Source organism: Cheilinus undulatus, linkage group 5 (assembly GCF_018320785.1).
Source record: "Cheilinus undulatus linkage group 5, ASM1832078v1, whole genome shotgun sequence".
Classification (NCBI taxonomy): Eukaryota; Metazoa; Chordata; class Actinopteri; order Labriformes; family Labridae; genus Cheilinus; species Cheilinus undulatus.
In genome coordinates, this window is record NC_054869.1 from 8947151 (window position 1) to 8967050 (window position 19900).

At 41.4% G+C, this 19900-nt stretch overlaps 1 protein-coding gene across 11 annotated transcripts in view; it reads left to right on the top strand.

Moving 5' to 3' along the window:
* Positions 1 to 19900, top strand: part of fbrsl1 (fibrosin-like 1) — a 482412-nt gene that overhangs the window by 420600 nt on the left and 41912 nt on the right. For all 11 annotated transcript variants that reach the window (XM_041786873.1, XM_041786864.1, XM_041786872.1 and 8 more), the window contains one exon: positions 9425 to 9473. In XM_041786873.1, the coding sequence (XP_041642807.1) occupies positions 9425 to 9473 (49 nt within the window). The remainder of the gene's footprint in view (positions 1 to 9424; positions 9474 to 19900) is intronic.

Sequence of the window (19900 nt, forward strand, 5' to 3'; positions counted from 1 at the left end):
CACTAATAAATGTTGTCATTAGTTGCCTTACTACATTTTCAGTAGCTTTGTGGTGGTGATGTTATTTTTTTGAAATAAAATGGCTTTTAAGTATCAGCTGATTTCTTGACCAAGTAGTTTGGTAGCGTCCAACAAGCTGCATTTTCCCCCCAACAGAGTGGGAGTGCAGCAGTCTGAAGTCAAACTTTCAAGGATGAGCAAAAACGCTCTCTGATATATCCCAGATCAAACAAAGTTTACTTAAATTCATCTGATTTTGAATGTACACAACATGTTTGAAATGTGCTACAAGTTAAATCTATTTTTGATACATCTAAATGTACAAAACTGTGTTAAAATGGAACTACAAACACATTTTTAGTGTATACTGTTTTAAAATACATGTAAAATCTACTCTGTCATTTCTGAAGCCCTTTAAGTCGGCTATATCTTCATAGCTGCCTGAGTTTATCTTCAGCACTATCTTAGTGCATTTTAAGTGCCATGTCAGTGTGTTTCTTGCAGATCTTCAGTAAGATATTAATTCATGAGTAATGCATGTCTAGTCTACTCCCAGGGCAACTATTAGCACACTCTCAACAAGACGATCTTAACAGTTTCGATTTAGATGATAAGAAAACAGAAGCATCACAGGACGTGTTGTGACAGTAAATGGAAAATTGGACGAGGGCAGCGAAGGAGGAAGTTGACAGTGATGAAACACCGAGCAGGAAAGCAAATTAAAATGTGTGTGTGAGTGTGTGTAGGTGGTTGGTGTCGTGCCGTGGATTCATGGACAGGCAGGTTCGGCCGGGGTAATTGAGAACCTGATCGTCTGTGCAGGGACATGTGCCCTCACACCCGCTTCAGTTCTTCTCTTGTTTGCCCTCCACCTCGTCTTTTTACTGTTCTTTCATGCTTCCTTATAAATCCGCTGGTGCCGTGTCCTGTCAAATCAATACAGCATGAAGCAGTCTCAGTTTGGGTGGTCAGGATATCAGAATTTGAAACTTCAGTGTCATAGTAGAAAATCTCAAACAATATTGATACCAAGGCAACAAAAATACAAGTCTAAGGCCTCCAGTGTTTGGTAATTTCTTGTTTATCTTTTATCAAAAATTGCAGGCCAACACAAGCAAAATGTCTAAATGGCTAATTTCCTAACTGTATTCAGAGCTTGTGTCAAAGTTTAAGCTGAGAGGAAGGGGATATTTTTAAAAGGAAAACAAAAGAAAAGTCTGATATAAAGCAGGGTTGTGTATCGGTCAGAAGGATAAAGATCACTTTACTGCTTGAAAATGTTTAGAATAAGATGATTAACAGACATAAGGAACAGGTGTGATGAAAATGGAAAGACAAACTTGATTGTAACTAATTTTAGCCGCTTTACTTGATGTGTATAATTTTTGGAAAGTTACTCGTGTTGGAAATATTCTAAACTTTGTTTGTCATGGTGTTTCTAGCCCATATTAACATGACAGTTTTGCAGCCAGAAACCTTGTGTTGCATTTTTGCTGTTTGCTTACACACCAAATCATTTTTGGTGCCCGACAATGCAAACTTTTGAAAATGGCACCATCTCTGTGTCTCTGTAAACTGCCAACATACAGACGTTATTGTAGACTATCTAAGGTTCATGTCAATAGCCATGTGTGAGAAGGTGGACTGTAATGGTCTACAGGTCTGCTACAATCAACATTTTCTTCATCTGTGCTCACTTTTTTCATCTATGCGTTAGCCATTTTTGTATGTTTGCATCTCAATCAGTGAGGAGGAAGCAAGCACATGTGCCAATGTGCATGCTGTTTCTGTGTTAATCAATTCAAATTTTTACAAGATGAATCTCAAAATTACTGTAATTAACCACAATTAATCTCACCTTTTTGCGATGTTCTAAAATTGCATTTAAATGTTTCTTTTATTTTGGATTTTTTTCAAATGTATTGAACAAGGAAATTTGACTTCCTGTTTTATACAGACCTACTTTTATTTTGGAAGAAAATCAGGAATTTCACTGGATTGACAATAAAAGCATGAACTTAACCACAGGGTAAAAAACTTGTTATGAACTGGAAAGGAAAAAAGGAAGGATAAAAAAGTTAACAGTTTATAACACAAGGTGCAGATGACTTGATTTATCTGCTGAACTTTGAGATGAGACATTAAGGAGCAGTGATGGATTTACTTTACATCACAGATGCTGCAGTGGCTCTGCCAAAGTGTGCTGAAGGGTTCAATATAGCATGGGATTAATACCATTAATAAATTAATGCACTAATTATGAACCTTAAATAATCACAATTTAAGCATATTGACAGCCCTAGTTCTTTCATTACAAAATCCCAACCACATGGCCTGGCAGGTGAAATAAAGCAGGTTTAGACATTTTTGCAGATCCCTGCACAGCAACTGTGCCAACTATTCCGTTATGGGTGGATTGTTTCCATGTAAATGTGGCTTTAAACACATTAGGTTTCTACATTGTGGAGTATATTATAAAAAGATAGATTGATTAACATGTAGACTGCCATTTTGTGCTATGCATGCTGGGTAGTGTCATCCGTCTGCATTGTTCTTCTTCCAACAGTTTTTCAAATGTCCTCACCTCAATCTACAGTACAATTACTTCTTCCTCGTTGCCCTCTTTGCTAAAAAACGACTTGGTTTTAAAAATGTAAAAGAAACTTAGGATGAAACTGCAAGAAGAAAATGAGATCACTCTCCTGGAGGGTCAGCCTTAAAACCTTTTTGCTAAAAACAAAATGTTTTTAGGATGCGAAAACTCTCAGAGGACATTGAGGAAGAAGTACCTGTAATGTAGATTTCGTTAACTGCAGTCTCAACATGCTAAATATGAAGCACAGCATCTTGAACATTTGCTGTCACATGTGGTCACTGGGTTATATGTTTACAGGTTATTTGTTGCTATTTTCTTTTGTAACTTGCTTATGTGACGACATATGTATCATGTGACTGTTCATGTGATTACCAGCACCTGTACATAATGAGGCGCTATGGACTTTAGTGTGAAGAAGAGCAGCAGTGCTCGAAGCATCACTACTTTGGTGCAATGAATAATTTGGACTTTTGGAGCCGTGCAGCGTGCAACATGTTTTTCTGTTCACTTCAAGTATAACAATGCAGCAAGAGGACATCACTATTCAGAATGCATTGCACAAAAATGGCAGCCTACATGGGAAACTATTTTTTAAATGTATCCAAACCAAAGAAACCCTTGTCGTTATATGCAGGGTTCCCTAAAAGGGTTGCCTTCAAGTATATCTGTGTGAAACAGAGAAGTTTAAGAAGCTGAACCTAAACGTTTTTGATCAATTTGATTCCACAGGGTATTTTAATGTAACATTACTGGGATAGATGGCCAACAATGATTGAGTAAAAAACTACCAGTAGCGCTACATCTACTACTACACAAAAACACTAGCAATGTTGTGGTCCATAATCCTCTCTGTTGCATCTGTATTATGGACTAGAAGTATTGTAGTTTTTGATCCTAGCAGTCATTAAATTCACAAAGATGGTATATTTTTATAAAGACATGGCATTAAAAGTGTCATACTGTCAAAAGTAAGCCTTACTTTAGGTGTCATTATAAGACCAACACTTAGACATTTCACAAGCCTAGTATAAACAGTTTACCTTTCCTCTTAGACCTCATACCTGTGGTTATATCTTCACTCATAGGCGTCAAGTTGATTCTCATCATTTTGTATAATTCACCTTTCGTTAAGTGTTTTTGGTGCAGAGCAGCCAATCTTTGCTGTGTCCTTTTCAAGTGGGATCAATATGATTTTAAAAACTTGTTAGCTCCTACTTGGTTTGTGGTGTCTAAGTGTTAAAAGTAGCCAGCTCACCACTTACCCAACAACAGTCTGTCGTGAACGTAGCAGGTGCCAAATGACTCAGGACTGAATTATAATTACAGCCTCAGCAGGCGTGAGCCCACAACAAAGCCTACAGACAGGTTTCTTTGTTTTTACGCTACAGCTGTTGTGATAGCGCTGTGTAAAAAAATCACTGCCCTGGCAGGGAGGGGGGCGGACGCTACCTGCCTGGCTCTGATGTGACTGTATAAGGTGTTGGGTTTTATTTAGTCTGGCTTTACCTAACCTCTGGCTGCAAGATGTCTTCCTGTTTGGAGGTATTTTGCTCAGCTCTGAGGAATGCCTGGCATGCAGTAGTAGCTCTCAGATCAAAGGTAGATGGATGGCCTGGGGATCATTTGATATAAAGTCGGGGGGGGGGGGGTTATGAGGAGAGAAATTGGTCTCTTAGCAGTCTTTACTAAATGAGGTTAATTGAATCTGGGTAATTGCTGACCTTCCTGTCTTGGTGAAATCACAGTCTTAACTGATCAATGCCTTTCATAAATTTATGCCTGAAGGTCATTCTGTTGATTATACCGCCTTCCCTTGTTACCAGCATCGCCTCGCTCAGTTTGCCCATTGTGCTTGAATTAAACAGGGAAGCATTTTAAAACATAAAAAACTGCAATTAAGCCTGTCTCATATTTTCTAAATTAATTAGCTTGCTGTGTTGTTTAGTAAAAGCGATGTGGACATGGAAAATTTGCTTTTCTCCCCCCTTGCGTCTTTGCTGTGACAGCAAATGTATTTTGCCTTGCAGTAAATGTCTCACTTATTGCTGCTGAGGGTTTCTGTTTCTCTGCTCTCCCTCTGCGGCTCGGCTATTATCAGGAGATTTATGCAGCCAATAAGTCACTGGTGTTCAGGGAAGTTGGGGACTTTTAAAAACAAACAGCAGTGTAATTTGTAATTTGGCATTCCCTAAATCTGGGAATTATGGTTCTGCATGTGGCTCTTTAGGGAATTCTCACTCTGATGGTGGGTTTACTGGCCCACTTCCCTCCCTGGCCTCCTTCTTTTTCTTTCTCCCCCTCATTCCTTTTACGCCTGCCGAGGAAACGGAAGGATTTCACAGCTGCTGAGAGCTGGGCCCCGGCTGGGCCCTATGACCTCCTTCTTGCTTCCCCCCCCCCCCTCGGTCTCACTCCCTTTTTTCTCCCTCTCTCCAGCAGTCTCTTTCCTCAGGGAGCTCTTGTGTGGCTCAGAGGAAGCTGAATCATAAAGCATGGCTAATGAATAGAATAGGGAAGGAAAGCTGAGGCCTGCTGACGGCCCTCCAGAGAGGAGCCCAGGCCCCTGAAGCCCCAGGCTCAGATAGCAGACGGCCCCCTCAAAGGTCAGGCTTCCTGCGGCCCGCTCCAAGGGCTTTTGGCTCCCAGGCAATGTGGCTTGAATTTCCCCCATTATTTTTTTTAAATGGTTAAATTTCCCTGTTTCCTTTGGAAAACCTGGCCTTTGCTCCTCTTTTCTTCCCTTTGTCTGTCTCTTTTTCTCGACATATATTTTCCCTCTGTCTCGTCTTTCCCCGTCTGTTTTTAATGGCAGCCAGGGTTGCCTCAACAAAGAGAGTGTGAAGAATTTGTTATACATGACCTCTGCACACCACAACCGCAGGCGGCTCAGACTGCCAGCAGCACAGCCCCATGAAAAAATGTCAACTTGACCAGCAAAACCCAGAAAATTCTACAAAAACAACAGCTAGCCAAATCAGGGCTCTGCTTTGACATGCCTTTTAAAGAAGTGCTTTTGTAAGCTGGCCTTGTAATTGTGGATTATACGAATGACTCATGCAGACTTGGCAGGTGCAAAACGCAGCATTAAAGCCTAAATATTGGTTGTTGATGTTCCTTGGAATACATTTGGAATATAAAACAGCTCATTGCACACTCAAACAGCCAGAATAAGAATAAGGAGAAGTGGGTAATCTTGGCACTTGGTAAACACAGCATTTTCTGTTCCCTTTCTCAGGAACGCTGTGTCTGCCACACTCTCTGGATAACCTCTCCGCTCATAAGAATTGTTTTAACTCTTACTCTGAGTTATGGCATCACCTATCATGTTGTTGTTGTTTTTTAGCTTTTGTGACCTCATGCCACACTAAAGCAAGTCCCCGAGCAAGCTCCCGTGTCCATTTGACATGCTTCATTTCAACCTGAGACCATATTTTTCTTCCAGGGCCTCCAGGGCTGTGATTCAAGGCTGAGGTTGTGCTCTGCTGTAGTGCTGAGGCTTGGTACTGGAGCGTTTAATGTCATCCAAAGCTAACAAAGAGCCTGTGTTGTAGCCTGGCGCCCCGGTTCTGGGAGACTGAAAGGGGGCAATGCACAACACTCTGTCTTTCCTCCGTAGTCGACTGTAAGAGGAAACATCTCTGTACAGCTGAGTGTTTGACAAAACTACAGACCTGTTGTATTAACATATAAGCTCGAGCAGATGGTAAGGGTCTCTGCCAGTAATTATATCGTTAATCTTAAATGTAAAATTATCAGACACGAGAATATCAATTTACCTGGCAGCTTTTGCTATCAAAGTAAAGCATCAGAGGTTTACATTACAGGGGATTGGTCTCTTTGTTTTGGAGCAAAAACGGAATATATAGCAGCAGGATAGAATAGTGAAACCATACAGAAACAGCAGCACTCCTACTGTCAGGGAACTACCTTAAAAATATTAAACCAGTACAGATTGTAAAATTCAAATAGAAAGAACATTAGATATGCCAAATGTGCAATGGAGTCAACATAAAGCTGTGCAGGTATGTACATAGGTACAGTGCAAATATCTTAATGCATTCAAAAATATAAAAACCCGGGCGCCTGTTAAGCTCAGTGGGTCGAGCAGGCGCCCATAAACAGAGGCTATGATCCTCGACACACTGGTTACAGGTTATTCCAATTCTTCATGAGTTCTAAGTCTGTCTGGTGCTTGTCTTCCCCCAACTCTCTCACTATATATATTTCCTGTCTCTCTTTGGCTGTCTTGTCAAAATAAAGGCAAAAAAACCAGCTGATATATCAGCAGTAAATAACAGATATCATGCTGACATAATCACACATCCCTAAAGAGTGATTGACTTCCTGTTTTGGATACAAACCTGCTTTTATTTTGAAAGACAATAAAGAACTTAACCTTCTAAGACCCTGCAAGTACATACAGGATATTTGGTAATCATTGCTGCTAGTAGATCTTTTTAGATGATTTTCAAAAATGTCTGCTGGAGTTACAGTTTTTGCTTGAAATTTTGAGATAATTTTCAATGAAATTTTCAGGAATTTTCATAGATATTTTGGTGATATAGTTCTGTATTTTGGAGAGTTTTTAGGGGGGAAGGTTTATTGGAAATTTCAATTTATTTTTTTTTGTTTTTGTTTTTGTTTTTGTTTTTTTTTTTTTGTATTTTCATGGGGAATTTGTTTGGTAATTAGAAGACATTTTCATGTAAATTTGAGTTATCTATTTGTAATTTTGGGGGATTTGATTCGAATTTTTCAGGGGAATTGTCTTTGAAATTTTTAGTTATTTTCAGGAATTTTTTGTAAACATCGGGGAATTTTGTTTGATGTTTGGTTGATGATTGACTTCTCCAACTTTTCGTGGAATTTAAGGGCACGTATTCATAGATGCCCGGGAATTTGCTAAGAAATTTTAAGGGGAATTTGCTTGATAATGTTAAGGAATAAATGTGAAATTTTTTATTGAAATGTTAAGGGTTAACGATAAAGTTTAACTAAAACATTTGAGGAATGTTTGAAGAAATATTGGGGCACTGTTTATGGGCTACTTTAAAAACAATTTTTAAGAATACTTACATAAGTTTATGGTAATTTCTTTGAAATTTAAGGGAATATTTGTGGATTTTGGAAAGGAAAATAAACCAAGAACTTCAAATTAAAGAATTCAAACAAAAGCTAAGGTCTGAGGAGGTTAAGGTAGGTCAAAAAGGATGACTTTAAGGATGGAAAAAGGAGCTTGTTATGGATTGAAAGGAAATAAGAGAACAGAATAACACAAGGTGCAGGTGCAGTGGTGGACTTATTTTACATCATTACATTATTGTGGCTGCAGGGAGACTTTATAATGGCTTGACTTAAGTGTACTGAAAGAGAAAATAAAGTATTAAAAATGTACTTATTGTTGACTTCAGTTAATGGTAATACATGCAACAACCCTGAAAGTTATGTTTCATATTTATAGTGAACACAACTGTTTCTCTTTTTTATTGTCTTCTATTCCATGTTCTTCCTGTAATTTAAATATACAGCCACTATAAAATAAACCGTTGGTAGAATCATCCCTTCCCTCTGCGTTGTTGTTGTGCTTATCTCTGAGATGAGGCATCACAGACAGACAAACACTGAGCAGAACAGTAACACAGTGGCAGTGGAGGAGGAATAGGGAGGTCTTGGAAAGAAGAGGACGTCCTCAAAACACTTGTGAAGAACTAACGCGCGTGCCAAGGACAGCCATCTGTGTTTACAAAATCATTTGCTGTCTCTTTTTGTCTCTGTCTCTTGCACTCACTCTGATTCACTGTTCATTCTTTACATATGCTCCCTTTGTGCTGCATAAAATACAAGCATGGCAGTTAAGGACACTTGGGCCCTTTGGTAGGAACATATGTTCGGCTATTGCAGCTTTTTACAAGTGTGCAGATGAGAAGATCTGAAGCAATGGGAAATCGTAGCTTTAAACAGAACCCCCTATAAGGGTGGGTATAACACGCCGAGGAGGATTTCCATTGTTAATATTATCCTTCAAGCATGCAGACGGTTTGCTGCAGTATAATAGGTTTCATGTAGATTTACTGCTTTCTGTCAGAGTGTTTGAAAGTTTCACATCTGTCCAGTTTGTTAAAGTATATGGTTTGTTTTTGTTTAGGCAGAGCTCGCCAGAATCTACATATCCATCTAAAGCTGGGATCAAAATACCTTTGAGTGTTTAGTCTGGACGTCTCCATTATCACTTTACAATGAGACTCAATGTTGTAGGACTGTAATCCTCCATGCTTATTCTGCTCACTGGAAATAACATCACACAATGGTTTAAGACCAAACAAAAGCTCATGTTGGTGTCAGATCATCTGTTTACTTCCAGTATAGGGGATGTATTGTCTTTGATTGTGAATATAAGGATGCTTCTTTTACAGTGAATGATCTATTCATGAGATTTTTCATCAGTTAAAACACCGCAGGAGAAAATGTGCATGCAGGAGCCATTGTGCTCCGGTGCTGCATAGCCACCATGCTGGCTTCCTTCGTCTTTGACAGCATTCTTTGAAGGTTTTCAGGTGGCACAACAGTGCCACCTAATGTTACCTCCACAGGAAAAAAGACAGACAGGGACCATCAGGTAGAGGGAGAGCTCCTCTTTTGGGCTCTTTTCATTGACTATAATGCTGAGTAGACTTGTGGTCATAATTGTGGCTGGTTTAGTGTTTTACAGGGCAGACATAATGTGACTTTGATGAATAACCTTTAATTATATGAGTTTTCTTCTGCAGGTTGTCTCATATTCAGCTTTTCAGACAAACCCTCTAAAAGTGTGTTTTCTTGTTTTTCCAGGTGTCTGATGTAGGATCAGAGAAGCTCTTCTCCCCCACCACACCCAAAGGTAAGAGTACACGCTGTTTTCCTTCCTCCTCCGCCTCATTCATACTCATAACAACAGTCGGGTTCAGAGAATGAGTCCAAATCTCCTCCGCACTAATCCCGTCGCTCTCATTCAGATTTAAATGTCAGCAGACATTAACAAGGTCTGCTGACTACATATGCATACATTTTTTGCCTGGGTGCAGAGTGGTGTTTCTTGGACGACCCGACCAAAGGCTTAGCCCTCCTACATATTGGTTCATTAGAGGGGATTTAGAGCCTCCCTGCCACATGCTCCCACAAATGGGAACTTCCCTCAGGCAATACAAGCTCTCTGACAGCAGGCCTGGACCATAATGGATGCCAAAGGAGAGAGAGAAAGAGCTTTGTCAGCCCCCTAGACAACCCAAACCCAGTGTGTATGTGCCTGTCTGTATGTGTTTGTTCACATTTGCACATGTGGATTATAAGGCCTTTGCTGTAGCATGTTCATGCATGATCTCTAGAGATTTTGTCCTCTATAGTGTCCGTGTAAGTAGAGCATATACATGCACCAGTGTAGATCAAATGTGCATTAAGTGTCAGCTGCAGCTGCATTGGTAATTTGGCTGCAGGAGGTGTGGAAGGGCAGAGTACGATCAGCCTACTAGTGACAGATAGCAGCATGTAGACAACATCCCCTCAGGGCAGGAAGCAGGAAGATGGGCCATTAAAACTAGCAAGAGGGGGAAGGATGCAGAAATCAAAACAGTGCGAACTTTGGCCACATGAGTGCATCCTTACATGATGAACTGGACACGCAGAAGCTGATCTCATTGGGCTGTTAAAATGTCATCCTAATAGAAACCATGTTGGTGTAAATTCAGAGAAAATGTTGAACTATTTTTTAGATGCTGACCTCTTCTTTTGTTGTGAGCCTTGAAAACCTTAGGGCATTGGAAATGTAGCACTTATGTAGTCCTATTATGACTACTTTATGATATGTTAGTATGGCAGAGACTAGGTCGATTGTTATCAAGGCCGTTGACCAGTTCGATTTGGTTATCCTGGTGTGTTTTTGTTTCATTTTGAACCACCTCTTGATTGAGTTCAACTTTAACCTGTTTGGTATTAAATGTGGCGTTCATAGCATCAATGTAAATCAACTTCTGGCCTTTGATCAACAAATCAACGTTTATCTTTAGGGGGCAATTTTTATTTTCCTGGGCCTGATGGGGACATAGATTAGTAGTAGTTTATGAGACCAAAAATAGTTATTTGGAAGCAATATGCAAATGATTAAGCAGATCAATTGCTGATAACTAATGTGAAAAAGAAAAATGTAAAAATGTAGCACTAGCTCTATCAAAACGAGGAACAGCCAGGGTGAGCAGCAAGGAAACAGGAAGTGATGACCTGCATCGCCATTAGGGATGGAGCAAAAACATGCATCGGTTCTTGCAGGGGGACATAAGCTCAAAACAAATCAGCATTGTGCATCAGATTAAAAGTGCTAAGACTACAGCCTTGCTAGGAGTAGCATGCAATCATAACCCTTGCTTCAGCTGCAGCAGGACAGTTTTCTTTCTCAGTGCTGAGTAGTGCTCCCAAACTTTGCTGAAAGTCCCGGTAGTTGAAAATATCAATCCAGTGTTGAAATTTGTGGAGAAATGGGCAGAATAAAAGTTAATGTGGGTTTGTATCCCAAGTCGAGGCTCATCAGAAACATAAATATCATAAATATCAAACACATTTGATATTCTAGGTTGCAATGCCTCCGACATAATACCACCAACAACCAATGAGAGCGAGTGAACTGGTTAGCTATGCAGGCCTACTCTCCCCATTCAGAAACAAAAACACAACTGTAGCTGCCTTCCAGACAGGATTTCATCCTGATTAATTTCATTTTTTTATGATTTTGCTGCAACTGTAACACGCCTGGACAGCTCTTTGTGGAGAGACAAGCCGAGGATATCGATAGACTTCCATGCTTGCTTTGCTTCTGAAGTCACATGATCATGCAGGTCATTAGCAGGTCAGCAGGTGTGTGGTCTCACAGTCTGGCTGAGCCGTCTAGGGTCAGAACCCACACTTGGGTCATGGTAGAATTTTTTGGGTCCCCACATGAGTTTCTCTTTCCTGCAGTATTTAATGGGACATTTATGTGTGCAGTGCACATTATAGCCACATGGAGGGCTCCCACATTATCACATTATCCAAGCTAGCACTGGCCATCAGCGGAAAAGAACAAAGTCATTGGGTTGTGATGGCTCGTACATTTTTAAAAGCGGGTCACCAGAAGAACAAGTTTAGGAAACACTGGTCTAGATGTGCGTGCAGAGGATTATAAGATGAAAAATCAGTTGAATATGTCCTTGTATCTTTGGTCTCCCACGTTTTTAAAACCGTTTAACATGTGGCCATCTTTAGTCACCATGCCTCTAGCGTTGATTGCTTATTCCTCATGACATCTAGCCAGTCAGATAGTGTTGTGTTCTGGGGCATTGGGTGAGTATTGAAAGGCAAAGCAAGGCAACTGTGTTTACACAGCACCATTCATGCAGAAAGCAATTCAAAGGGCTTTACAGGGTTAAAAATAGAACAGTTATAATATTACAAGCATTAAAAGAAAGGAACAGACATTAAAATTGAATATGTGAAGTTTAAGGTGAGAAGAATTAAAGCAATGAGGAAGAAAAAACTCAACAAAATAAGAGCATTTTAAAAAAATGAATGAAAAGTTGTTTAAAGAAGGCTAGAGAATATTAAACTTACTGTCACAAATGGGTAACATAAAACACTGATGCAGATAATCAGCCAGGCTGATAATTCAACCCCTAGTTTTAACGTATCCCTTCTTATTCACCATGACATCAGAGCATCCACTGTAAGAGCTACAGCTGATGCTCTGATGACCACTGTCTGACTGCTGAGCTGAAAAGCAGAGACCATTAGTAGAGAAACCAGGTCTTCTGTCTGTGTCATGTCAAGGATCTGCAACCAGCGTCGGCCTCATAAAACCAGCACTCACATTGACAATGACTTCCAGACTTGTGTGTTTTGTGGAAACAACCAGACCGCATCTGACTCCATCATTTCTCCACCGGCCTGCTGGACTTGTGCTGTCGTCACCTGTCAGAGTCTTGACTTATTTTCCCAGCGTGTCTGCACAGAACATGGCTGTACATGAATGCACTCTGCTATGTAGAACTACTGCCACGGTCACACCTATAGTTTTGTTTTTAACCGACCACCACTTCCTTTTAAGCTGGTGAGTGGAAGCCCCTGTAGAGGATTATGACTGTGGAATTACATCCAGTTAATCCAATCAGAGTCCGACTGATTGTCACACAGATCCTGTTTGGAAGAAACAATATTATAGAGGAAGGGCACCCGATTAGAGGCAGGGGTTAGGTGGGGTGAGGCAGCATCCAAAACAAGTTTGATGAAGTGATTTGGTGGCAAAGACATTTTCACGCCATGTGTACAGATCTGCAATTATCCAGCTCTCTCTCCCATTCCAGTGTTGTTTTGTGCTGTAATGGATTCTAGGACACTGTTTGTTTTTGGCCTACACTGTTTTTTTTCAGCGTAATACAGAGGAGCCCACAGGCTGTTTTCCCTTAGTTTTCAATGCAGCGTATGTGTCCCATTACCGGTCTCGCTCACAGTCCTAAGGGACCAATGAAAAGCCCGTTTTCCTCTGATCACCAGGCCTGTCGAGCTGTTGGCTGGGAGACTCTCAGACAGATGCACATAAACATTATTGCACACATAAATATATAATGCTGTGTGGATGTTTGGCTTGTACATTTCTGAAGGTAATGAGTGTTTCTTTTAACTCTTCCCGCGTTCCTCTGTGAACTTTATTTCAGTGAGCAGTTACGGCTACAAACAACCGAGGTTTAGTCCAAATTGCACACAGGCCCGCGGTCTGTCATGTTAATGAAACGGTTCAGGATTAATAGAGGGGAGGAAGACCAACATTGTAATCAGTGAAGGAAGAGTGCTGTAATTATGCACACAGAACATGGTTTTTGGGCAAAACCCAGACATGCTCGCCTTCTTTCGCTCATATTTACTTTTCGTCGTCTCTATCACTAGCTTGTTGACAACCTGTTATAGATGCAAGATAACGGTGCTGATAACAGCCTCAGCTAATAGTATCTCTAATAACACGGTGCACACTGCAATTCTCTGGATGTTTTTAGCCCAGAGCTGGCACAAGTTGTGCTGGATGTCTGTCTGTGTTGGTGGTTGTGAGGTAGGAAGGAACAGCGCAGGGCGAGTGTTATCTAACAGCTATTGGTTTTTGTTTATTTCCTGTCTTAAACCTCCTGCAAATTATTGATTTCCTGGAGGATGGCATGTTTAAGTAAAAGCTCCGTGAAGGCTTGTGCTCCTCTCAGGGCGACTCTTATTGAATTGGAGGTCAGAGTTTACTGTTGTCACTTGCTTGAAGGCGAATGAGAAAGCTAAATGTAGCTGCTGAGCATGAACGGAGCACCTCCTCAGAGAGCAGATAAACAGGGCCTTCTTATAACATTTCACAGTGCTGCACCTATGGAAGCGGCCGAGAGTTATCACCTAGCTGTCACCAGCTAGAAATATCTAAGATCAACACTTCGGAATCTGCTGTGGATTTGTTGAATGTAGGTTTGAGTGTGAGGAAACTGCCTTTTTTTTTTGACGCCCTGTTGTGATGCTACCTGTCATGGTGTGAGGGTAAACCCGTGTGCTGTGCAGTCCACCAGAAAGACCCAGGGCATCTTGGGATAGCAGGAGAAAGATTGGTTGAAAACCCATTTCTGAAGTGGATTTGTGCCCTTGTAATCCTGATTAATTTTGACCCGTTGTGCTCATTTTAAACAGAGCATTACAGTAAGCGTGAACACAGCAAGCTCCGGGGCGAAACCAGGAGCTTAGCGGCTTTGGGAGGCTTAGCTGCAGATGGCATTTTAAGCCGGACTTAATAAATTGTTTCCATTAAACTTACCGGCCCACACATACTGGATTAGACCGGTGGAACAAAGGAAGGAGAGAGCGTGCAGACGAAGAGGAGGAGGAGAAAAAAAAAGCACACGCACAGCTCCCATCATGCACATCTGACTCTGTTAACATCTCTCTGAGGCCACATGAAAGGTGAAGGCAGGGTTACTGTGCTGCTCAGGGAGATAGAAGCTTTTGAATTTAAAACCCACTCACTTTAGTTCTCCTGCTCGTCAGGGATGTCGGACCAATTTGCTTAATTGACGCAGAAGTAAACAAACAAAAAAAAGATGCATAAACCATTTAGCTTGGCAGTGGATTTAAGGCTTATCCGCTAACTGTTTATGTATAAACACATTACCAATGCTGTAGCTTAAGGATTTAGGATCTGCCCATACTCTTGGTGTTTTTTTCTTTCCTATGGAGCCTTTTTGCTCTTATATCAATCTGCTATTGTAGGTAATCAATTCCTTATGGTAGAGCCCCGCCTCTCGCCTCTTTCAACCCCCGCCTGCCTCCTCTGTACCTCCTTCCCCCATCGGCTCATGGCTCGCTCCCTAAGCTCTCATTATGTGCTACACAGTCCAGGGTCCCCGTGTCGAATCGCTAATCAACCACCCTGTCTGTAGGCCTGCTCTCTCAATAGGTGCTGAGTGGCCTTTGTTCCACCACTGCTGTTTGCTGCATGTCAATAAAAGAGCTCCGACCTCCTCCTCCTCCTCCTCGTCTTCTTTTACCTGGCCCAGTCATAGCTACAGCCCAGCTCCTGCTCCGCATCCACAGCAAAATGAAACTCACCTGCTGGATTCAGAGAAGTGAGGAAGGATGGAGATTGGAGAGGGAACGGCAAGGTCAGGGGCAGGGGGGGATTGAGGGCAGCTGCGGCATAGTGAAGTAGATGAGAAAGCATGTTTGTATTCGGCCAGGCAGCTCTCCTCTGGCCAGGTCACTGTAATGTATTACTAACCTCAGCGGCCGGCCCGACTGTTTGCAGCCTCTCGCCCATTAAATAATGAATGGAGGTTGACCCCCTGACCAACAAATCAGCTTTTCGCTGCTGTCCAATCAGGATGGAGTGGAGGTAGATGGAGAGTGTGGCTTTCTGGCAGGCTGGATGACTGGAGTGCAGACATGTTGTTGGAAAAACACAAGGGCCATGGAGGCTTCGCACAGGCAGATTAGCTAGCGCTGGAATTGAAAGCAGACCTCACCGCTGTGGAATCTAAGTCTGGTCAAGCTCACCTCTAGCACCTACTGTGGTTAGTTTGACTAAGTCCATTCAGCTCACAGAGCATGCTTTCTTTATTCAGACCTCCAGTGCAGCGTTCATTTTGGCAGCTTTTTAAAGTTTAGTCTTTAGAGCAAACTGCTACTTAGTTTGGCTGACCAATTGTGACAAAAATGATAAACCTGATTATTTTAACTTCTACATCAATGGCATTTATAGAAAATTAAGCATTCAGAAATCTTTGAAAAATAAGCAATATATGGAAATAAGAAAGTAAAAAAGTGAATATATAAATAAAACATGATTATTATGAATAAATGCAAATAAATTAACCATGATGTTGAGTATTGGTGATGTACTCTTGTTTCAAAAATTAAAAAACAAATACTTAAACATTTGCACAAGCACATGGCATGCAGCCCAGTAATCATTCAATCACAATTATCTTGTTTTCATGATGGCTGGAAGCCAAAATTGTGACAACAATTAATCGCCCAGCACTATCATTCAGTTTAAGTCACATTTAAGTCAGTTGTAACTTTGATAATGTTAGTCTAGTTTTGATCTAGTTTTAGTCGATGAGAAGTCCTTCATTTTTGTCTTTACTTTCAACAGTTATTTTCTTTGAACTAATCTGATCAGCCAAATTGTAATAAAAATGCACTGATGCACTATCAACTCTTTGACTGATTTAAAATATACTTGTGAATACACTGACATACCTCATATACAGTAGCGAAATATCATGGATTTTCATGGAGGTTAAAATATTGGCAATGCACATCTCCTGGGCCAAAACAAAGATCCAGGCGTTCGAGGATTTTGTCCTTTCTACATCTGTTAATTGAGAGAGCGTGGAGGCTGCAGAGTATTTTACCTTCCTTGGCAGTGTAATCCAAATCCACTGACCGCAAGGCTGAGATCAACAGCAGACCTGGCCTCGCGCATGGGGCAGTGGGTTTGCTGGACAAGGCACTGTGGCATTCCTGGTATCTTTCAGTCATTGGTCTTCCTGGTCCTTCTACTCTTGCTAGGCCTGGACACTGACTGATGGCCAGAGGTGTCTGCTCGACCCCTTTGTGACAATATCTCTTTGGGCATTTTCGGGTATTGTTGGCCAGACTGTGTGTCTAATGGGATACACTATATTATTGGCATTTTATCTTGTGTTAGCAGATATCAGCCTAAAAGTCTCAATTTCAGTATCAGCAGGTATTACATATCTGCCAATATGTAACAGCTGATATATCGGCCTTTAATATTGGTGAAATATACTGGTGTACTGTTAGGAAAAGGTGGCTGCCTGGGTCATTGCACATTTAAAGAGGCCCTCTATGAGACCTGAACATTTTACAAGCTTGAAATGTAAAACAATTGCCAGACCAGGAGATACTTGGTGTTCTTTCACAATAGAGAGATTTATAAGAGTAACGGTATCAGCTAAAATGAGTTTGGAAATATTTGCGTAGCAGAAAGAAATCCATTGTCATGCAGTCCTACTATATTTAGCTAGTCCTGTCTTCCTAATAGAAAAAAGTATTCAACAAACATTTTTAATCACAGTTTTGTGTCCTTGCATTGATACAACACTTATTGTCAAGTTCTGATGGTTTAGGATTTTGACTCTTATGTGTTACAGTCACAGTCAGAGGTTGGTGTTGTTGCAGAAATACGCTTTTCTCTGCTTCCAACAACAACTTGCTCATTACTGAGCCTGAACAGAGACTCATGTGTTCCCCTGGCTGAATTAAAATATTTAAAAGGTTCAACCTTGTAGCAGAAAACCAGAGGCAGATGGGTTAGCTTACACGCTCAGCTGGAAAGGAACACTTTGAAGAAGTCTGAGAAAACCAAAAAGATGTCTTGTTTCTTTATTAATCTTTGGCTTATTACCCTTCACACACAGAGGCCAGCTTATGAGCTGCTTGATTTGTTTTTGGAGGAAGGGGCTGATATTAATGCTGCTTTATTGATAGTGCTAATGCTGTTTGTGCAGGCGTCCCTGTCGGAGAGATGAAAATAAATAGGGGGAGCTTGGCGGAGATAAGACACGTGTTTAATTATTAATTGAGCCATTACTGACAGAGATTGCCTTTTTTGATTTAAAGCAGGAAGGCCTGCTTCAGGGACAGAAAAAGCAATTACAGAATTCCCAGCCTGCACCGCTGCTGCCCATCGTTTCACCGTACGCTGCAAGAGAGGAGTGAAAGGAGACAAAACACTCCCACACACACACATCCTGTTACACCGCGCTGTTCCATAAATTATTTTAATTCTCCTTCAATATTTATAGCGTTTTAAATTACGATTACATTGTCATGTATTATTTATGTCAAGTGGCAGGCAGTCAAAGAGACGAGGCCACATTACCCACAATCCCTCTTTGGCCTGGCACCTTAAAAGCTGCTGAAGGGAATTGTTTGGTTTTGTATGAATCAGGAAGTGATGTCAGACTGAACAGGCTCTTACAAGCTGCCTGGTTTCAGAGACGCTCCTGGTGTTCAATGCACGGCAATTAGCTGGCTTGTAAAATCATTGCTAATATGTCATGCTATCCCCATGTGCACTCTGTGGCGCCTTTAGAGCATCATTGTGTCCATTAGAAAACGGTGCAGAGAGCCCAGCGTGCATGAAATATTAAATCAGCTCCTGTTTAGGCGATTGGGTCACCACTGGTTCAATCTTCAAATGGAAACCCTGCTTGCTCGTCCGCTTCTATCTCCCTCTCGTCTGTGTTAGCCAGCACATGTCAGGATGTTTGACACCCGTCAGTCAGCCTCATCAGTGCCTGTCATCTGTGTCAGTGAGCCTGTGGGTGGTGATCAGCTATTGTGACAGAAAATGTGAGTCCTATTGAAGCCTGTGTGATTAGGCTCCATTGTGTAGCTCTGTGTTCATTGACTGAATATGGATTCAGCTTTAGCTGTAGAGAGGGAGCAATTACAAAATCACTAAAGGCCGCTAAAGGCTTTCAGGAGAAGTTGTCAGGGGCATGGAGAGCATTTTGCTGCTTCACTTTCAGTGTGCATCTTGAGTTTATAAAGCCCATTGGAGCATATTTGAGCTGTTATGTTGTTAAAGTTAGAACATGCAAAGGTGATACTACTGTATAAGATAGAATCACTGTGAATGCATTGAATCAATGCAGAGCATTTCTGTGCAGCCTCAAAGCCTTCTTCTTTACAAAACAGAGGCCAGCGCTCCCCTGAGGCTGTTTCAGTGCCGTCTTTTCAGAGCAGGATAAATGATAAATGTCTTTTTACTGTCATTCTGGCCTTTTCACCCATGGTTCTTCTCCCCTAATGCACTTCACCACCACTGTGAAGGAAACAGAAAGAAGCAAAAAGGCACATAAGCATTTTTTTTCCTGTGGCCTTGACCCAAAGGTGACTCTTCACCTCGGCTGACATTTCTGTCTGTGCAGGACTTCAATTTCAGGCATAGTTGGAAGAAGTCTTCCACAGTGTTGAAACTTGGTAGCAGAATAACTCTTCAAGACAAAAGGTTATGATAATATAAATATAATGATTTCTTTTGGCTAAGCTCAGCATTGTGAAGAATTCCAGTTAATTCAATAGACATCTTTTACAAGCAAGCTAACAAATTTCCTTGATAGCTGAACCCAACCACTCTTGGCTTGTAGTCATACTGTGTTCACTAACTGTTTCACAATAAACCAGGGTCTTGCATGGGGCGCGGATGCTTCAACAGTGAGTGAGGAAATCAGAGGCTCCCTGACAAGTGAAAAGCTTTCTGGCAGATAAGCTGCAGCCCCCGCGGTTAGCTGACCAACTTGTGAAACACAGGTTGACACCCATCTCAACAGGGAAGCGACATTGGCAAGAATGGATGTAGGCTGCTTGTTTTTGGCCTTTTTTTTTTCTTTTTTTGAGAGAGGATAAAGAAAAGTATTTAGAGGGGATAACTCTGGAGAGCAGTAGCTCTCATCACATCTTCTGTCTAATCTTAATCCTCCTCCTCCTCCTCCAATGGAGGTGCAGCCAGCTGCAGTGTGGAAAGCATTTTCATTGTTTACTTTGGAGAATACATGACCAGCCTCTTATCACTGCTGTCAGGCCTGAAATGTAAAGCATGTCGCCTGTGATCACTTGCAGGTTTTCTTGTTTTTAATCCTTTATTCCAAGCTCCCGTCCTTCTGCCAGTGAGAGTGGGTCTTCCCCCACCCTGCATTTGTTTGAAGATCCCAATTCCTCGCTATGCACGTTTTAAGCTCATCTGCGTTGAGTGGT